The sequence below is a fragment of the Orycteropus afer genome, unplaced genomic scaffold (assembly GCF_000298275.1).
Source record: "Orycteropus afer afer isolate SDZICR_OR568_19922 unplaced genomic scaffold, OryAfe1.0 scaffold00330, whole genome shotgun sequence".
NCBI lineage: Eukaryota > Metazoa > Chordata > Mammalia > Tubulidentata > Orycteropodidae > Orycteropus > Orycteropus afer.
In genome coordinates, this window is record NW_006921917.1 from 2,987,768 (window position 1) to 3,007,467 (window position 19,700).

At 51.8% G+C, this 19,700-nt stretch overlaps 3 protein-coding genes across 3 annotated transcripts; 1 reads left to right on the forward strand and 2 right to left on the reverse strand.

Annotated features, from left to right (window-relative positions):
- The first annotated feature begins 260 nt into the window (after positions 1–260).
- On the forward strand, positions 261–4,185 carry ZBTB4 (zinc finger and BTB domain containing 4). The gene is made up of 2 exons (XM_007952273.2): positions 261–1,303; positions 2,235–4,185. The coding sequence occupies exons 1-2, from the start codon at positions 261–263 to the stop codon at positions 4,183–4,185; spliced, it is 2,994 nt and encodes a 997-aa protein (XP_007950464.1).
- A 4,420-nt stretch (positions 4,186–8,605) lies between these two features.
- On the reverse strand, positions 8,606–15,640 carry CHRNB1 (cholinergic receptor nicotinic beta 1 subunit). The gene is made up of 11 exons (XM_007952274.2): positions 15,571–15,640; positions 15,347–15,486; positions 14,708–14,752; positions 13,912–14,021; positions 13,688–13,796; positions 13,138–13,285; positions 12,419–12,628; positions 10,280–10,503; positions 9,553–9,734; positions 9,053–9,200; positions 8,606–8,746 (listed from the first exon to the last, which is right to left on the reverse strand). Exons 1-11 carry the CDS (start codon positions 15,638–15,640, stop codon positions 8,606–8,608), a joined length of 1,527 nt encoding a protein of 508 aa, XP_007950465.1.
- Positions 15,641–17,583: 1,943 nt separating this feature from the next.
- Positions 17,584–19,137, reverse strand: FGF11 (fibroblast growth factor 11). The gene is made up of 4 exons (XM_007952275.1): positions 19,011–19,137; positions 18,709–18,812; positions 17,939–18,137; positions 17,584–17,654 (listed from the first exon to the last, which is right to left on the reverse strand). Exons 1-4 carry the CDS (start codon positions 19,135–19,137, stop codon positions 17,584–17,586), a joined length of 501 nt encoding a protein of 166 aa, XP_007950466.1.
- Between the last annotated feature and the right edge of the window lie 563 nt (positions 19,138–19,700).

A 19,700-nucleotide genomic window follows, 5' to 3' on the forward strand; every position in this document is an offset into this window, starting at 1 on the left:
TGGACACTGGCCAGACTTGGGTAGCTAAGAGTTAATCCCTGACTCCTGCGACCTGAAATTATTCAGCTTTGCACTAGTCTCGAACTCCTATCATCTGACTCCCTCCCAGTTCACCTCTGCGATCTTAGAGGCCCCTGCCTTCTGCCCAGCCTCTGAGACCCGCCTTAGGCGCCTTCCCTGCCTTCAGGACCTCACCCTTCCCCTAATCTCTACTGGTCCCTTTCTACCCTGTCCTCTTCTCCCCTATCTAGGCTGGCGCCATGCCCCCCCCTGCAGAGGTGACGGATCCGTCCCATGCTCCTGCTGTCCTGCGTCAACTCAATGAGCAGCGGCTCCGTGGGCTTTTCTGTGACGTCACCCTCATAGCCGGAGACACCAAGTTCCCTGCTCACCGGAGCGTCCTGGCTGCTTCTAGTCCCTTCTTCAGAGAGGCCTTGCTTGCTTCAGCCCCACTGCCCCTCCCACCAGTTACTGGGGATTTGGCCCCCAACCCTGCTACCACCACAGCTGCCACCTCTTCCTCCTCATCGTCTTCCTCCTCCTCTCCCCCTCCAGCATCGCCCCCTACTTCATCCCCACCCCGGGTCCTGGAGCTGCCAGGGGTCCCAGCAGCTGCCTTCTCTGATGTTCTCAACTTCATCTATAGTGCACGGCTCGCACTTCCTGGTGGGGGAGGGGACGGGGCAGCTGTGGCAGAGATTGGCGCTCTGGGAAGACGGCTGGGCATCTCCCGCCTGCAGGGCCTTGGGGAGGGAGGCGATGCCTGGGTACCTCCTGCCTCGACACCCATGGCCACCTTACAGCCTGAAGAGGACAGCTTCGGGCCTGGGACTAGGCCTACTGGGGAGTGGGAGGGTGACGGAGCTGAGGCCCAGGCCCCTGACTCACAGCCCACTCTGTCCCGACGGCTCCTCCCCTGTCCCCGATGTGGGAAAAGTTTCATTCATCCCAAGCGCCTGCAGACCCACGAGGCTCAGTGCCGACGAGGGGCCAGCACTCGGGGCTCTGCAGGGCTGGGAGCTGGGGGCGCTGGCCCTGGTGGTCCTGCAGGAGTGGATGCCTCAGCCCTGCCCCCACCAGTGGGCTTCCGAGGTGGCCCTGAGCATGTGGTGAAGGTGGTGGGCGGCCATGTGCTATATGTGTGCGCAGCCTGCGAGCGCTCCTACGTGACCCTGTCCAGCCTGAAGCGACACAGCAACGTGCACTCATGGCGGAGGAAGTACCCCTGCCGCTACTGTGAGAAGGTGTTTGCCCTGGCTGAGTACCGCACCAAGCATGAGGTGTGGCACACTGGGGAGCGCAGGTGAGTGGCCTGGGGCCAAGGGTGGAGGGTGGGCAGGGCAGAGGGGTCAGGGCCTAGAACTTGGGGACCACTAGGACAAGAGACGGAATGCGCTGAGTGTGGGACCTAGAAAGTCATCCTAAGACTGGCCTGCCCACCCACCACCTGCCTACTCACCCACTGGCCCCCAGCCGTCTTTGGCTCACCCATCTGTCTCTCTCTAGCAACCACTTCCTTCAGCTGATGTTTATTGGCACGTGTATGCCCTGGCTTGGTACTTTGGAGAAGGCAGAGAAGGAATCAGAAAGTTGTCCTCATAGGAGAGGACCGTGGCAAGCCAGGCATGTCCACCAATAATTAATGATCATCAGGACAGTGGTTTATGTATCTATAATGTATCCCTGTACTTAAGGCATAGCCCCTGGCTGATGCAAATGGTTAAACATTTGGCTGCTAACCAAGAGGTTGGTGATTCAAGTCTACCTAGAGGCACCTTGGAAGAAAGACTTGGCAATCTACTTCCAAAAAATCAGTCATTCAAAACCCAAAGGAGCACAGTTCTAGTCTGACACACATAGCGTTCCCATGAGTCAGAGTCGACTCAATGGCAACTGGTTTGGTTCATAAGATGTTTCCCCATTCTCTTGTTTGTATTTCAAAAAAAAAAAAATCTTTGTGAGTTAAGTAAGTTGTGTGATTATTCCCAGTGCACAGTTGGAACAGTTGAAACCTAGAGTCTCACAGCTGGTGGGGAACTGAGCTAGGCCTGGTGGCACCTTTCCTGCGGTTGGCAGAGTTAGACAAGCAGCACGGAAGGAGGGAGAACAAATGGCCAGGGCAGTTAGAGGGTTGGATGGCTGGCGGTAGAGGAGACACGGGAGCTGAAGCCCCGGTGTCAGGACCTCTAACTCAAGTGTCTCTTCTTGCCCTGTTTCCTGCTGTTTTGCCTCAGGTATCAGTGCATCTTCTGTTGGGAGACTTTTGTCACTTATTACAATCTGAAGACCCACCAGCGAGCCTTCCATGGCATTAGCCCGGGCCTCCTAGCCAGCGAGAAGACACCCAATGGAGGCTATAAGCCCAAGCTCAATACTCTCAAGCTGTACCGCCTGCTCCCCATGAGGGCAGCCAAGCGACCCTACAAGACCTACAGCCAGGGAGCCCCTGAGCCCCCTCTTTCTCCAGGCTTGGACACAGCAGCCCCTGCAGCAATCCCAGCCAGCCCACCACCTGGGCCCCCACCTGCCCCAGAGCCTGGGCCCCCACCCTCTGTCATCACATTTGCCCACCCAGCCCCCTCTGTCATTGTCCACGGCGGAAGCAGCGGTGGTGGGGCAGCGAGTGGGCCCGGCAGCACAGGAGGGGCCCAGGCTGCCTCAGTCATCACTTACACCGCTCCCCCGCGGCCTCCCAAGAAACGGGAGTACCCGCCGCCTCCCCCTGAGCCTGCAGCCACACCAACCAGCCCAGCCACGGCGGTCAGCCCAGCCATGGCAGCAGGGCCAGCCACAGCCACAGAGGAGGCCAAGGGCCAGAATCCGCGTGCTGGGAGGACTCTGACGTATACAGCCAAGCCAGCGGGTGGAATCGGCGGGAGCGGGGGTCCCCCTGCGGGGCCTGGCCGGGGCCCCTCCCAGCTCCAGGCTCCCCCTCCGCTGTGTCAGATCACTGTGCGCATTGGAGAGGAGGCCATTGTCAAGCGCCGAATCTCAGAAACTGACCTGCGTCCTGGGGAGCTGAGTGGAGAGGACGGAGAGGAGAGTGAGGAGGAGGACGAAGAGGAGGAGGAGGAAGAGGAGGAAGAAGAAGAGGAGGAGGAGTCAAAGGCTGGCGGGGAAGATCAGCTCTGGAGGCCCTACTACTCCTACAAGCCTAAGCGTAAAGCTGGAGGCGCCAGTGGCGGCAGCAGCAGTGGGGGCAACGGGATGTCCAGAGGCCGGCGGCCGCCGCGCTGGAGGCAGAAGCTGGAACGGAGGAGCTGGGAGGAGACCCCAGCAGCCGAGGGCCCAGCAGGGCGAGCCCGCAGTGAGCGGAGGCACCGCTGTGGGGACTGTCCCCAGACATTCGCCACCCTGAGGAAGCTGCGAAAACACCAGGAAGTTCACAGCGGCGGCTCCCACAGCTCCCGGGCTGGACGGAAGCCTTCTAGCCGCTTCACCTGCCTGCATTGCGCCAAAGTGTGCAAGACGGCAGCTGCCCTGAGCCGTCACGGGCAGAGGCATGCTGCTGAGCGGCCCGGGGGCACCCCCACACCTGTCATTGCCTACTCCAAGGGCAGCGCCTGCACCAGACCCGGGGATGTCAAGGAGGAGGCGCCTCAAGAGATGCAAGTCTCCTCATCCAGCGGGGAGGCAGGGGGCGGAGGCGCTGCTGCTGAGGAAGCTTCTGAGACCGCCTCCCTTCAGGACCCTGTCATCTCAGGGGGTGAGGAGCCCCCGGTGGCGGCAGGAGGGGGCAGCTATACCTACCCACCTGTGCAGGAATTCCCACTGGCTCTGATTGGGAGTGGCCGGGAACCTGGCAGTGGCAGGGGAAAGCCTGGGAGTGAGGGGCCGGTGGGGGCTGGGGAGGGGGACCGAATGGAGGGGATGGGGGCTGCCAAAGTAACCTTCTATCCCGAGCCCTACCCACTCGTCTATGGCCCCCAGCTCCTGGCTGCCTACCCTTACAACTTCAGCAACCTGGCTGCTCTACCAGTTGCTCTCAACATGGTCCTACCTGATGAGAAGGGTGGAGGGGCCCTTCCCTTCCTACCAGGGGTCTTTGGCTATGCAGTGAATCCTCAAGCAGCACCCCCTACTCCCCCACCGCAGGCTCCCCCAACTCTTCCTCCCCAAGTTCCCCCTAAGGGAGAAGGAGAAAGGGCAGGGATTGAGAGAACCCAGAAGGGAGATGTGGGGTGAGCTGTGAGCCCAGTCCCCCCTTTCACCAGATGCTACCCTCCCTGAACCCCACCACCACTACTAGCGCCCTGGCCTCCCTGCCCCTTGGGAGCCCCTCCACACTCTTGTGCAGGGACTTGGGGGCCCCTGGAGCACAGGGGTCAGGCTGCTTTGTGTGAGATTGTAGTCTTCCCGTCTCCTGGGAAGGGATCTCGGATGGTTCCCGTCTCAATTCTCCTCCAGGGAATGGCCTCCATGAGGGGCAGGGGCAGCCCCCGGCCCTTCTCCAGCCCTAGGGGCAACTGAGCAATATACTTAGATGACTCTCTCTACTCACGGCCCCCACCAGCTCTGAATGTCTAACCCTGCACCCCTGATTCGTAAACCAAGGGGGAAATCATCTCTCTTACCCAGTGATCCCACCTGGTTCTGAAGCTTTCTCTTCCCCTACGGCCCTGCCCCAGATGCTTTCTAGCACATTCCAGTCTTCTGTTTCTTCTTCCCACTCCCCACCCTCCCCAGGTGAGAGGGTGGTGAGGCCCAGGACCTGGACCAGACCATTGTGATACCTGAACCCCACCTACCTGGAGGCATGGCTTTGGATTCCATTTTCCCCAGGATGGGTTTCTATGTCCCTGTGTTTTTTTTTTTTTTTTTTTTTTTTTCCATGTTAAGATGCCATGCCTTCCTTGGCTTCCATGCCTTTGGATCTTCCATACTCCTGGACTTTGGAGATAGCTTCTCCCAATCCAGGTCAAGGAGGTATTGTGGTTGTGGGGAGGGCTATCTCTCTGTTCCATAGCTGAGCACTTTCCTAGCCCAGGGCAGCACCAATCTTGGCCCTATCTTGACCCCCAAATCCAGTGAGCCCCAGATTCTTCCAAGGCAAAAGAGGTGAACGTATCACACCTCTTCTGCCTCTAAATATGGCCTCTTCTGGGCTAAACCAGATTTGGGAGCCAGGAGGGAGAAGCTCCATATGGAATAGGGAAGAGAATCTACTTGTTCCCTGTTTTTTTCCTGATGGTTTCTCCCAGACTAGACCAAATAGCCAGAAAAATGATGGGGGTTAGATGGGTGGGTGAGCCCAAGATTTGCACATGACCTCCCATCCTTACCTTTACCCCTATCTTCTCCCATGTCACCACCCTCATCAGTCACTCCAGATGGTTTGTGGGGAGCCACCCTACTCCCCTGGTGGGCTTTGGGGTATTCCCACCAACTTACCCTCCAAAATAGCACCTTACACCCCATCCTTGACTCAGTTTCCCACACCCAAAGATCCCAGCCTACGGATGGGGTACAGGGACCCTAAATAGTCCCTAATCCCTAATTTGCACTAGTTGACTCTGGTCAGGGGTCCCTATACTTCCTTCCAGTGGGGGAGATGAAGAAATGTTTGTTCCTACTTCTCTGAAAACTGGGCATCCCCCATCAGTGATTGGATGAACACTTCTACCCTACTCCAGAAAAAAAAAAAAAAAAAAACAGCTCATAAGGGGAGAGCCAGTTCGGTTTTGGGAAGCAAATTTGACAAATGGGAAATAGAGGAGTGCAGTTTAAAAAGGGAAAATGTTGCTGTCATCAAAATGCAGCCTTTTTCCCAGCTACTGTTTTCTGGGGCCAAGATGGCTGCCCTCTGAGCATCTGCTGAAAGGGCAAGATCATGGCTTCTGGAGGGAGGTGAGTTTTGGGGAGGGACAGGAGCATCCTCCTGCCTCTTCCTGCCCTCCCAGCATATAAGGGGGGAGAAGGCCTTCGACAGGCTCCCTGAATGTTAACCATGAAGGAGTGTCGCTCCTTTATTCCCCTCGCTGTCTCTTTGCACTTTTCTTGGTCTTGGCCACAGCCTGAGTGAAGAGTTTCCTACTGAATGTACCAAGTTCCAATTTTTAAGGGGGGAAAAAAGTTTAAAACAGGGGACGATGAAAAAAAAAATCACTAAAAAAGTCCCACAGATCTTGTTTCTGGCACTTTAGAAAAACTGCGAAAAAAATACGTAATAAAGAATACATATATATATATCTACACACAAATTATCTATCTATCTATATCTATATATACAGCGGAACCACAAGAGAGACTGAGGAAGGCCTTGAGGCAGGGAGCAGATGAGAGGACAGTCCCCTTATATCCTTAGCCTGCACTCCTCTGAGGCAAAAAGGCACAGGAAATGGAAGGGGTTGAGGATGGACTAGGGAATTTGAATTTCCGAATGGGTCAGAATTCAAAACCATGGATATTTTGGGAGAATTGAGACTGTAGACTTTTTTTAAAAAAAAAAATAACAAACTATGACTTAGGAAAATTGTTTCCAGAATTTGGTGGTTCTGGGCAACAAAGGAGATTGTGGCAAAGTGGAGATTAAAATATATGTATTTGAGCTGGGGAACTGGGGTATAGTGTGAATTTCAGACGTTGGAAATTTGGGATTTTGCAATTTCGTCTTTTGAAAACTATCAAGTCTTGTCAGTTTGTACTCTTTCCCCATGTTCTCTGGGAAGGGTGATGGCGGAGTGGGAAGGCCACTGGTTCTGTGCCACAGCACACAAGATTTAGAATCCTACAGACTACTCTAGCCCTATACGTAGTGAGGACCCAGATATAGAGAAACTGACCGATATTTATCTCCGCATTTGTGTGTGTGTCCAACTCTCTAGGCCAATAAACCAACAAGACAAATGAACTGTGCTCCGCAGCGGAGTGCCAGGTGCAGTTATTTGGGGGTTGGTGGGCCTCATCCCATGGGGATCCCTGGGAGTTGTAGCCCTATTCTTTCCCTTAGGACAGACTCCAGCATTTGAGTAGATGTGAGGGCCTGTTGACCTTAGCTAGAGGCAGAAACAATAATTGTCTGTGCAGAAAAAGGGCTGGGCCCAAGAGCTCTGTCTTGGAAGGACCAGGCCGTAAAACAAGCCCAGTCGTTTCCCCAAGTTAAAAGGAAATGGGAGACAAGGTTTTGTTTTTCCTTCCCCACTCCTAGCCTGCCCATTGACTTCAATTCCTTATCCCCCCTTTCTTCCCTTGTCTCTTTTCCAGTGGGCAGGTAAAATGAGTGAAAGCTGGTCAGGTGGGTGTGAGTTTTGAGGAATTCTGGTGTAAATTCTTCTACCAGAGCCAGTAACCACTAATTAGCTCTAGCAGGTTACTGCCATTAGGGAACCCAGGCTTGGTGTTACCAAGGTTTTTTAATTTTTTTCAAGAAAATTTAGAAATCCAAATTTCTCTATGAAACACCCCAATTTCAAAAGGTAGCTAACTAACTCAACTTTAAAACATTCACCATGGACCAAGCCAAACACACAAATTGGGACCTCTGAAATACATTGTTAAGTGCTTCTCACATGATCAGACAACCCTAAGGGGAAGATACTATTATTAGTTTAATTTTACAGATAAGAAAACTGAGGTATAAAGCAGTTTCAGTGGCTTGTCCAACATTTGAAAACCAAAGCTAGAACTTGAATGGAAGTCTTAAAAATTTTTTTTTCTTTTCCTCATTACAAGTACATGCTTTCAGAAATAATCTTATTTTTTTTTTATCCTAAGGATAATACTCATCACAAAAGAATAAAGAATAAAGTGCAGACAAGCAAAAGGAAAACATGACTACTAGTCCCAACATGCAAAGATAAGCACTACTAAATTGGTGTATTTCCTTCCAGAATTTTTTTTCCCCAAATTCATTCAAGAAATGTTTGTTAAGCACCTACTGTAGGTAAGGAAAGGAGCTCTGGTGGCATAGTGCCTAAGGTATTTGATTACTAACCAGAAGGATGGTGGTTCAAACCCACCAGCCACTCCATAGAAGGAAGACTGGGCAATTTACTTCTGTAAAGATTTACCACCTCAGAAGCCCAAAGGGGGTCGCTATGAGTCGGAACCAACTCGATGGCAGTGTTTTGTTTTGTTTTGTTTCTAAATAGGTGAGGAAGGAGCTCTGCTGGTTAAAACATTCTGCTTCTAACTGAAAGGTCAGTGGTTCAAACCCACCAGCTTCTCAGAGGGAGAAAGATGGAGGCAGTCTGCTTCTGTAAACATCTACAGCCTTGGAAACCATATGGGGCAGTTCTATTCTGTCCTCTAGGGTCACTATGAGTCAGAATCCACTGTATGGCAGTAGGTTTATAGGTGAAGATCTATGCCAGTTGCTGGGGATATTAAACAAGACACAGTCCTGCCATCATACAGTCTACTTGTTCTTTGATCCATTATGGTGGGGGCCTAGGTGTTGATACCCAAAGAAGCTTCTTTCAAGAACTCAAAAGTAAACCCAAAGCTCCCAACTGTCTCCGACCCACTTCTGCTTCCTCCCCAGGGAGAGAAACGGTGAGAAGGCTGGATTCCTAGTGAAGGAGTTAAGAGGTAGAAATGGGGCTTGACAACACTGCAGAACTGTGAGTTCAGCTTCCTGGGGACCAGGGTCTCAGCTCTCCTGTCCTCAAGGAAAGGGGTCGGGAGGAGGCATGTGGTATGTGGCGTCCAAGAAGATGACGAGGGTACCGACGCTGGTGAAGATGATGAAGGTCCACAAGAAGAGGCGGTCCACTACCATGGCCACAAACTGCCAGTCCTCCTTCAGCTGGGGGTAGGTAGGGGAGACTGTCCTTGAGCTTGGGGTCACAACCCCCAGGGAGGCCTGCCCCACATCCCAGTACCAAGCCAGAATCCTGAGCCAGAATTTGCTCAACTCCCCATCTGAGCAAAGGGCAGGCTGTGGAACAGAACACTGCCAGCCAAGGCTAGCAATAAAGCATGGGGAAGCCGAGAGCGGTATCAAATGAGGAAGACCTCCAATCAGAAACTAAACCGAGGGCTAGGGACCGGGCCTGAGTTTGAGGGTGGAGCCAAGTCACGGAGGTCCTTATGCTGCCCTTACTGGGCTTACCGCGTCGTGGTCCTCCTGCTCTTGTAACTGTTGAGCGATGTAGCTGATGGAATAAACGACCTCCCGTAGCTCAGGAGGCAGGCCCACAGCCCGGTTTGGGCCATCTATAAAGCGCCGCAAGTCCGGGGCAGCCAGTTCAGGCTGAAACCTGGAAGAGTAGTGACTTTGGCCATGCCCTGGGCATAACAGCCTGCCCACGCCAGTGCGCTAAGCCCCACTCCCTCCTCCGACACCCTTCCTGTTCTCAAAACCTGAGAGGGCCCTTCAGACTCGCCCAGCTAGCAGAATTCCACAAAACCTCGCCTGCTTTCCCCAACTCCTTCGACCTCTCTTAAGCTTTAGCCTGCACCGTCCTACAAAGTAGACAATTGAAAGAATACTACAACTCCCATGATGCTCAACAGCATCTTCCGGGAGTATACGCCTCCTGTTTCCGCAGTCTTCTGGGAACTGTAGTTCTTCCTTTCCTTCCTGTAGGGGTAATGGATAGCAAGTCCTACCTGTTGAATTTGTGGAAGAGAAAATCACTCGGTGGCTTCCGAATGAAATATTCATCTGTTCCCCGACCCCAGCCACTTCCTGGGGAATCCCTGAAGGCTAGAGGAGGGGGCTCCAGCATCTGGTCTCTCTCAGGTTTGGGCCTCTTCAGACCCAGGTACCTCGGGAGCTTGTGGATAAAGATCTGCAGACAGAATAAACCAAAAAAACCAAACTCACTGCCATCCAGTCGATCCTGACTCATAGCGACCCCCATTGGGTTTCCGAGGCGGTAAATCTTTATGGAAATAGATTGCCCCATCTTCCTTCCGCAGAGCAGCTGGTGGGTTTGAACCCAATAGGAACATAGTCCTGGAGGGGGCCCTCAACTTTCAGATCAGAAGGTAAAGGACAAATCACCCACTCGCCCCATATGTGCAATCTTGTGCACATGTGAATCCACAGACCTACACAAATAAGGAAATGCCCTAACAGCCTTAAGAGTTAAGTAGGTTGGGTGGGAGGATTGTGACTGGAAACAGAAGTGTGGAGGCCTCACATCGTGATAGTACCCAACTATGAGAATATCTTTCTTCGACTCAGAATGGTTAATATGTATGGGAAAAAAACTATGAGAACCATAAAATTATAATGATAGGAGAATAAAATTAATTATGTCAAGTGATACCTGGACAAAAACCAAATACCAAGATTGGGAGTTAACATAAATTGGGGGTAGAGATCTCTTACCTGTCGAACCCAAAAGGGCATTTGGTGGGTGTGGGGCGAGCGGTGGTGCAGGTTGAGGACTACGACGCTAAGGATGACTGAGAAGGTGACAAGGACCATGGTGAACATGAGGTACTTGATAATGATGGGGACCGAGAGGGAGGTCTCAGGCACTTTGTCTGCCAGCAGCAGCAGGAACACAGTAAGGGTCAGCAGAGCAAAGATTGAGAGCCCCATCTTCTCCCCTTGGGAGTCAGAGAGAAAGGAGGATTAGGCTTTGCCAGCAGGCAATCTCTATGGTCAGATCAGTGACTGTTTCCAGCCCACTCAAGGATAAGCTTTCAGAAAGGTCACTGCATACAAGTGATTCCTACAAATTCAGAGTCTGGACTTCGCCCTCAAACTCCAGAATAATATCTACCTGCCTACTTAACCTCTCGGGGTGGATGTCTAATAATCATCTCAAATTTAACACGTTAAAAACTGCTCCTCTCATAGCTTTCCCCATCTCATAAGTGACAACTCCATCTTTTCCATCTTTCCCTTGGAATCATCTTCCATTCTCCTCTCATCTCTCTCACCCATCTGCGATCCATAACAAATTCTGTTGATTGTGCCTTCAAAATATATCCTGAAACTAATGACTTATCTACCACCCTGGACCAAACCATCATTACCTCAGGTCTGGATTATTATAAAGGCCTCCTATGTGCTCCCCTTCAGACTTCTCAAAGGAACAGCCAAGATGATCTTGTTAAAATGTCAGATCATATCACTCCTTGTCTCAAAACCCTCCAGTGGCTCCTCCTCTACTTCTGCATAGAAGCCAAAATCCTGACTATGATCTACAAGGCCTTCCCATTATCTGTCTGACTTATCTCCTACTGTTTTCCCCTTGCTTACTTCATTCAGGACATTGGCCTCTTTGTTATTTCTTGAACCTGCCAGACACACTCCCACATTAGGGCCTTTTATGCTCATTGTTTCTTTTGCCTGAAACATTCTTCTCCCAGATACTCTCCTGGCTCATTATCTTGCCTCCTCCCAGTCTTTATTCAAATGTTCCCTTTTCAGTGAGGAGTTCGCCAGCCATCCTATTTTTAAAATGTAACCCCTAACTCAATTCTCATCCTCCTCAACACTCTTTCTTAATTTTCCTCCTTAGCACTTGTCCTCTTCTAATATACGATAGTGAAACCTGTGAGAGCCAGAACTCCATGGGACTGCCTTGTCTTCCCAGGTCTCAGAAGTTTTCTGCCTTTGATAGGGTGCAGTCTTACCACTTTTCTATCACTTTCTATTAGTGGAAAAATATTTCAATTTTCCTTCTCTGATAGGTGTCCGCCTTACAGAAGGTTCCAGCTTTCACAGGTTGTATTGTATCTTAAGACTTATTTGTTTACTTACTCTCTTCCTGACTGGAATACAAACTCCATAAGGGCAGGGATTTTTGTCTCTTTTCTTCACTGATGTATTTTTAGTGCCTAGCACATAATAGACACTCAACATGAATAAATGGACCAGCCCTTGTAGCTTTTTCAGGAACTACATAGCAATTTGAATGGTCTAAAAAGGAAATGATATTCAAAGATATGCCAAGGAGCTGATTATTCATGGCTCATACAACAGCCACTACAAACTTCATGGAAGGGATTGAAATAATTTTCATGATCTGTTCTACTTCAGTCCTATAATTTTGGGTTCCAAGATTTACCCTGCTCCTGGAAGAAGTAGGAGGTTACGTTTGGAAGTGAGTTTTAGAGTATACCACTCTCCTTCCCTAAACAGAAAGGATTTGATGCCACCGAGGGGGAAATCATGTTTTGAATACTCAGTTAAAGATACCAGGGCCCTGAAACAGAGTAGCACTGACCATAGCTGGGATGTCAGCACTGCCCCTCTCTAACTGGATACAATCAGGCTAAGTGATTGAAGTTCTCACATCCTCTTTATCCTCCTCTGGAAAATGGAATGACAATGGTGGGAGAGAAAACCTGAGTCCTGATGGGGTCTCTCTGGTTGAAGAGAAAACCTTGCTGGGATTCTAGAAGCACAACCATGATGGCCTAGGTGGGCAAGAAAACCCTGCCTGGATTAAAAGTGAAGAGAAAGGAGCTGAACTGTTGCTGAGGAGAAAGGCTGGGCCCCTTTCCCCCTTACCTGCATCTGGAGGCAGATAGAAGACAAAGATGGCCAGGAGAGTGATGAGGACGCATGGGGCAATGACATTGACCATGTAGAAGAGAGGCTTCCGGCGAATGATGAGATAGAAGGTGACGTCCTGACGCTGTCGTTCCCCGCCTCCCCTAGGATCTCTTACAGGCTGGATAAGTCTAGAGGGTTTATGGATAATCTCCCATTGGCTATTCTCTGGGGAAAGAGAACAAAAGAATGGGACACCGGTTTGGGAGCTGTCCTGACCTGTGCCAGCTGTGGCTTACTGTTCTACATCCTAGTCCTGAAGGGCTTGATGTGAAAAGGGGATAGCTATGGACACTGAGGGAGCTCTGGTAGCGTAGTGCCTAAGGCACTTGACTGCTAACCAGAAGGCTGGCAGTTCAAACCTACCAGCTACTCCTCGGAAGGAAGATGGGGCAATCTACTTCCGTAGTGATACTGCCTGGGAAACCCAAGGAGGGGTCGCTATGAGTCGGGTCCAACTCGAGGGCACATAACAACAACATGGACACTGAGCTGTGCAGCCCATCGCTAATAACCTTGGACAATTCTCAATCTCCATATATGTAAAATGTTGACAGTCATATTCATCTTGCTGACTACACAGAGTTGTATTGGGCATCACTGACACAGTATATTAATCAGCCTGTTAGAAACTGGAAATTATAAGGCCCAGGGATATGAGGGCCATGTCCACTCACCAATGAAGGTGCCTTCGTGAATGTGGATTTCTTGCCGTTCTTGTCCATCAGGACTCAGGCCTGTCCACAGGCTGACCTCTGAGCTGTCGTAGCTGTAGGAACTGAACACCATGGTGCAGTTCTGCCAGTCAAAGGGGAAGTAGGTGACCTGGATGAAAAGGGAAGTCATTAGAGCTGCAAGAGAACTGGTGGGAACTGAGGGAGTTTGGGAGGTCATTGTGGAGGTCACAGAACAGATGGACATCAGACCATATGGGGTACTGGAGAGATTGGGGTCAACAGAGAAGATCACAGGGAAGAGAGGTTACAGGAGAATTGGCAGGTTATTAAGTGAGGTCATTGGGAAAACAGGAGAGGATGGCTGAGGCAGACTGGGAGATCAGTGAAAGTGTACAGAGAAGATGAACTCAAGGAAAAGTCAAGAGAGGAAAATGAGAGGAGGATCAAGAAGGTAATGGAGGAGGGATGGGAGTCACTGGGGAGAAAGGGTCTCAGAGGAGAGGGAGGGTTCGTAAGGTCTCCTTGAGCTTCCCAGGCGTGACCTGGAGACCTGGATGCTGCAGCTGCTGCGATAGAGGCCTGGAGGCTGCCAGCGCACGGAGCCATCAGAGGACACCACGACGTTAATGTCCAGAGCGATGTCAAAATTTCCGTCATTGCTGTAGGGAAGGCAGGTAGGTATCTTGTAGGAAACCAGGCTTTGTCCTGTCGTGGTGGTCCTGCCCCTATGGTGGTCCCGCCTGCTTCCCAGGGTTTGACTAGGGCTTTCCTTACTTGTTCATGAGCACCACGTCGGGTAACCACACGGCTCCAGCAGTGATGCGCAGCGAGTCAATGCTGTCGTACTCTGCGGGGTCCCAGCTCAGCCTGTAGTCAGTCCACTCCTAGGGAAGCAGAAGTTGAGGGAATGCCCAGGGCTGGAGGCTGGGAGGGGACTTGGGGTGCTCTAGGAAAGGCCCACAAGAAAGGAGCAGCTCAGGGCAGGGAGGGGCTGTGACTCAGGAGCTGGACCACCCTCCAAAACAAAACAAAACTGCCACCGAGTCGATTCCGACACAGAGCTACCCTTTAGGACAGAGCAGAACTGCCCCAAAGGGTTTCCAAGGCTGTAAATCACGGAAGCAGACCGCCTCATCTTTCTCCCACTGAACAGCTGGTGGTTTAAACTGAAAGCTTTAACCATTATTACATCACCAAAACTCCTCGCTGAAACTCACATCAGCTAATTACCCCTTCTCCCCCACCAGACCCCAATTTTTTACTCGGTAAAAATAAGGATACTGTACAAGTTAGCCTCTAAAACAATGTTTTTCAAACTGCGGTTCGAGACCCTTAGTAGATTGAGAATCAAATTTGTGGTCCAAAACCTTAGTGCTTAAAAAAAAAAATTAGAGTGAAAAATGCAAGGAATACAATTCCCATAGTACAACTAGGCATTATTTCCTGAAGCTTCTGTTTCAGTTATAAATATGCTTTATGAGATAGTGATATGAAAAGTATTCTGGGCTGGACATTCGAGGAAACTGTAAGGACAGCAGGATGCCCTTCCCACCCCGCGGGGACTCCGTACCAGGTCTAAGTACACCTTTGTGCTCATCTCCTCATCCTTCTCGTTCTGGAAGGGAAAATGCGAAGGGCAGAGGTGAAGTGGGCGGAGGGACAGACATGGAGGAGGCTTGACCTGTCACTCACTCCTTGGAAACTCTGGCACGCCCCTTTTTCTGAGTTTCCCCCTCTTGTACCCAAGGCCAGTCTCTATCTCAGAAATACCCCTTTCTTTGGGAGAGCCTCCCAATCTGTCCATCTATAGTTCTACCTCAGCCCATCTCTCCGCCTGGCTCTCTCAGACCTGCCCACTCTCGTAATTCATTCAGCCCTGCTGTTTTTTTTTTTTTTTTTTTCCTTACTGAGCGTGGCAACGAGCTCTTCCCCAGTCTGGTTGGTAGCTTATCTGGCCCGCCCCACAGCCCTCATTGGTCCCCGGTTCACCTAAAAGCCCGCCCACCACTCTACCCTGCTGCTTCATTGGCCCGTCCAGTAGCCTCTCCCACAGCTTGTCACTGTCCTATTTCAACTCCATCTCCGCTAATGGCTGGTCCAGCTCTCTGCCTGGCCTCGCCCCAGGCTGTCCATCGCTCCTACCAAGCCCAAAGCCACGCCCCTCTGTAAATTGCTGGGCCAGACCTCAACCCCTCGCGGGCAACCTCACCAGACTTATGAGTTGCGCCAGGGAGAGACCAATGCTGACCCGGACGCAGTCTCCCACCTCCTGTGCCGGGCGCACAGAACTGTCATAGCCCGAGAAAAGTTTGTTGCGGAGTCGGCCCTCTGCCTCCGAGCCGTGGGCGCCTGGGGAAGGAGAGGACTAAGTGAAGCTAGGATGTCCGGCGCAACTCTTGCCCCTGTCACTGCTCCCTCGGGGCCCAGATTTACCCGGAGAGAAAGGCGCTCCCAGAGCCCCCAGCAGCAGCAGCAGCGGCGGCAGCAGCGCCATCGGGGTCATAGCCTAGCTGCGGCGCCCCGTGAGTTCGCTCGGTGAGCGGCCAGGACCGCCAGCACAGGGGAAGTGACGAGGCTCCCAGGAATGTGCACCTGTTATTGGGGGCAGCCGCCAGCCCACCCGCCCCGCCCCCGGGGCTTAGTCCCGCCCCGAGCAACTGTTGTTGCACGCCACCCACAGATAACAGACAAAACTTGGTTGTATAAATTATCTTTAATTGAGAAAGCGTGGAGTGGAAACCCGGTCCCCTGAGAGCGTTGCCAGGAGATGGGCGGAGCCTGAGCGACGTTTGTGTGGATGAGGGGGGACATTTATCCCTCGAGCAACAAGCCAAAAGTAGAAAGAGCCTGAGGAAAAGTGACCTGCTTCTGCGCTCTAGCCGCATCTCAGGGCTTCTCAGTCTATTTCCGCCCAGGTCTGAGCCATGGGGTAGTTTTCCTCCTAGTTCATTAGTGGGTAACCCTGCCTTTTCCAGGCCTACCCCTAGCTCTCTAAAATCCAGGTGAGGTTATAAGCTGTAAGGTAGGTAAGCTAATGCAAGGTCTATTCAGTTAGAAGTTCTGGGGGTGAATGAGGTTTAGAGTCCAAGAGGTCCTCACTCTCCTTAGGCTGCCCTATAGGGAGAGGAGTGGGACTTATTGCTGAATTGGGGTCTCATCACTGGGGATCAAAGCTGTGTCTCACTTGTTCTTTTTTTTTTTTTTTCCCAGACCCATTACTCTAAAGACCTCAGCTTTAAAGAGGACCTGGAAGGAATTCCTGCTGAGGTAGCTAAGTGTTCATGTCCCCTCAAAACCCAGGCACAGGTCCCACTATGCCATGGTTTGGCCCCTTCCCCATCTTAGCTTCCCTACTCTGAGTTAGGGATCCTTCCAAAACTCCTCTGCCTCTTCCCAGACTCTGTTCCCCTGGCAGGACCCCAGCAGGGTTCCAAGAGCTAGAAACAACATTTGAAAATAAAGTTAAGATTCTATATGGAAGAATAAATTTTTTTAATTATCTAAGAAAAATAAGAACTAGTACTTAATTCATCCTCTTTATGAATCACAGCTGGGTCCTTTCCAGACCCCAGTCTTAATGGGTATCGCTAGAGAAGGTGGGAAGGTGGATCTAGAACTTACTTTGGAGCAATGCTATGGCTATACAGGCCCTAGTTACATCCTGGGGGAAAGGGCTGAGAGTGGTGGTCTATATCCTAGAGCTGAGATTCAGGAGAAAGTATGGCTCCACATAGGTTTAAACACCATGCTCTAGAACTGGGTTTCTCTGGGATAAGGAGGTTAAGCTTGTGATGATCTGAGACTGGTCCCAGTTCAGGCCAAGGCCACAGCTAGGCAGAGCTCAAATCCAGCCTCCCTCTACTCAGAAACCAGGGGTCTGTCTGGGTCAAGGACAGAATCCTGATGGATTCAGAATAGCCTAGGTTCCAGCACAGAGCACTAGTATAGAAATGGCCCTGGCTGGGATGCCTGGTGTTCTAGAAACTGTCTAGACCAAGGCAGAAGGTGGAGTGGGGATAGAGGGAAACTAATCCTGAGCTTCAATGGAATTATAAATCTATGGCTCAGTGGCAATGAAGAAGGGGTATGGGGCTCCAGGAACTGGTGGAGCCTAGGGTGGGGAGTGTTTAAGCCCCAGCTCTGTGCATTTTGGAAACCACAGTGCCATATCAGGAAAATGTTTTTGCAAGGTGTGGCTATGGAAGGAAAGGAGAGAGTGATCAGCATTTTCAGATTTCTGCACCTCCCTCCTGGATCTGAGGATTTCAGAAGCCCCAAAAGTCACAGCCAGCTCCTAGGCTCCCCCAGGGAAGAGCACCTGGCTGCTCAGGGCATGAGTGTGGAGGGCACGGGTGAGAGCAGGGCCAGGAGCAGGGCTGGAAGACAGGCCATGGTGGTGGCTGGTTCAGTGGGGGTTCAGGGAGTCTCCAGCCCAAGGACTACATTTCAGGGGGCAGGGGGCCTGGAAGGAGAAGTCTCAGGGACACTGTGGAGAGAAGGTTCCCGGTACATGGCCACTGTGAAGGGGAGAGAAAGGAGCAGGAAAGACAGAATTAGGCACAGAGAAATCTAGGCAAGAGTCAGAGTTCTGAAAGGGTTCTCTTCCATTACACACCCTCTGGGAATCCCAAGCCACGGGAGGAGGGCTGCCCAGACCCGCAAAGACCAAAGCCTTTCTCGCTTGACCTGTCATAATAGTGGTCCTTCTGACACATGGATACCTGAGCTGTGTGCCAGTAAAAGTCCATGTCAAGGTCAATACCCTCCCATATGGCCCACCTTTTCTTGAGGCCATACCCACCCTCCAGGAGCTTGGGTACAAAGTGGGCAGCTGCCTTGGTCTTCTTGACTCGGTTTCCCTTCATGACCCGGCCCTCCTTGTCCAGGCCTAGGTACCAGGCCCGGCCAGAACGGCGCTGGCGGTAGAGAGCAGAGGCGTACAAAACATAGTAATTCTCAAAGACGCACTCCTTAAAGCGACACTCAGCTGTGAAATGTGGCTGAGGAGACAAAGACCCAGACAGGCACAGACAGAAAGACAAGCAGACACATCACTGAGCAGAAAGGAGCCCTAGGTAGGAATAAGTTGGGATGTCATCCATGCACTTCCACGGGGGCCCAAATTCTGAGTCCATGCAGGAACTAAGCAAAGGGAGGGCAAAGAGGGGCCCGGTCAGCCCCTGACAGTGAAGAGCCAGACTTTCAGGGGCCAAAAATAAGGAAGTCCCTTCCCTCCACTCCACCCTCCCCTCACTGGTCCCTGTCTTGAAGGACTCTGGAGAAGAGAAGTAATCACAGAGTCTGGAAGAGGTAGAATGATTAGTTGGGGCACTAGAAGGCTGAAGGAGTTGGATTCCCAAAGAATCGGGGTCGGGGAGGCTTGGGGGACTGTGTGCAGAACAGGGAATGGAAGGACCCTAGAGGAGGTGCTCTCGGGTGGCTAGTGATGACAGGCCATCAGTAAAAGCTGAGGGAAGAGGGAGTCCTGGGCTGCAGAATGCTTGTAGTTGAGGAAGACTGTATGCTGGGGGAGTCCTCAGCACCCCAGGCCACTCAGCCTCAGAGTCTCACCGAGCTGTAGAGGAGCCCCTCAGCATTCATGGCCATGTAGTGGCCCAGCTTGGTACTCTGGATGGTGACGACACGGAGCCCCACGGGGATCAGGTTGAAGTGGGCTGGCGGTGGAGAGAGCAGACATGAGCACCCCAGGTTTCTAACCCCCATCTGAGCCCCCCGCCGCCCACCCCAGGTCCACTCCTTCCTTTGGGGGTCAAGAAAACAGACTAAAAGCAATCCAACCTGAAGAGGCAATAGGGTGTCATCTTCTCCCCATACTGCCCCCATCCCTCCCAGTGGCTGGCTCCCCTTCTCACTGAAGGAGCTTGTGTCCTCTGGGGTGCCCTGGATGCTCCCATCGGGGTTCGCCTGGAGGTAGAAACCCTGGCGGCAGAACAGTTTGGTGACGACGCCTTTGAGCTGAGGCTCTGGGGAGAGAGACATTCATCTTTGAAAATGACATCTCTGTTCTCAGAAATAATCTTACACTTGGTGGGATGGGAGGGAATAAAAGGGAATGAAAGGGGAAAATGGGGGGGTTCCAGGGCCCCAACACTCTTAGCCTCCAAGCAAGCACTCTCCAGCTGCCCTGACTTCTGAGCAATCTGGGGTGTGGGTCCTTGCTACTTCCTCTAACCAAGAGGTTTCAGTTTAATTTATTGAAATTTATTTAAATGGCTTAATTCCTACTGTACAGCTCAGTCAGAAGGGGGGAGGGGAGAAGGAGGAAGAGGGAAAGGGAGAGAGCTGTATCTAAAGGGAGAGGAAGGAGGGAGACAAGGCAGGACTGCTGAAAGGGTGGTGTGTTTGTGAAAGTGGGGGGCGGTAAGGTGACCACAGGGTAGGGACTCCCCCTCAGGAGAGGGGGTGGGGCTGGGCCTGACGCTGACTCAGCACCTGCTGCTGCTCGCTTGGCTCTGGCCTCAGCCTGGCCCACAGCCGGCCTGTCTGACACTGACCCATCTGTCAGTCTGTCTGTCTGTCAGTCTGCTGGCTCGCGGGGCCTA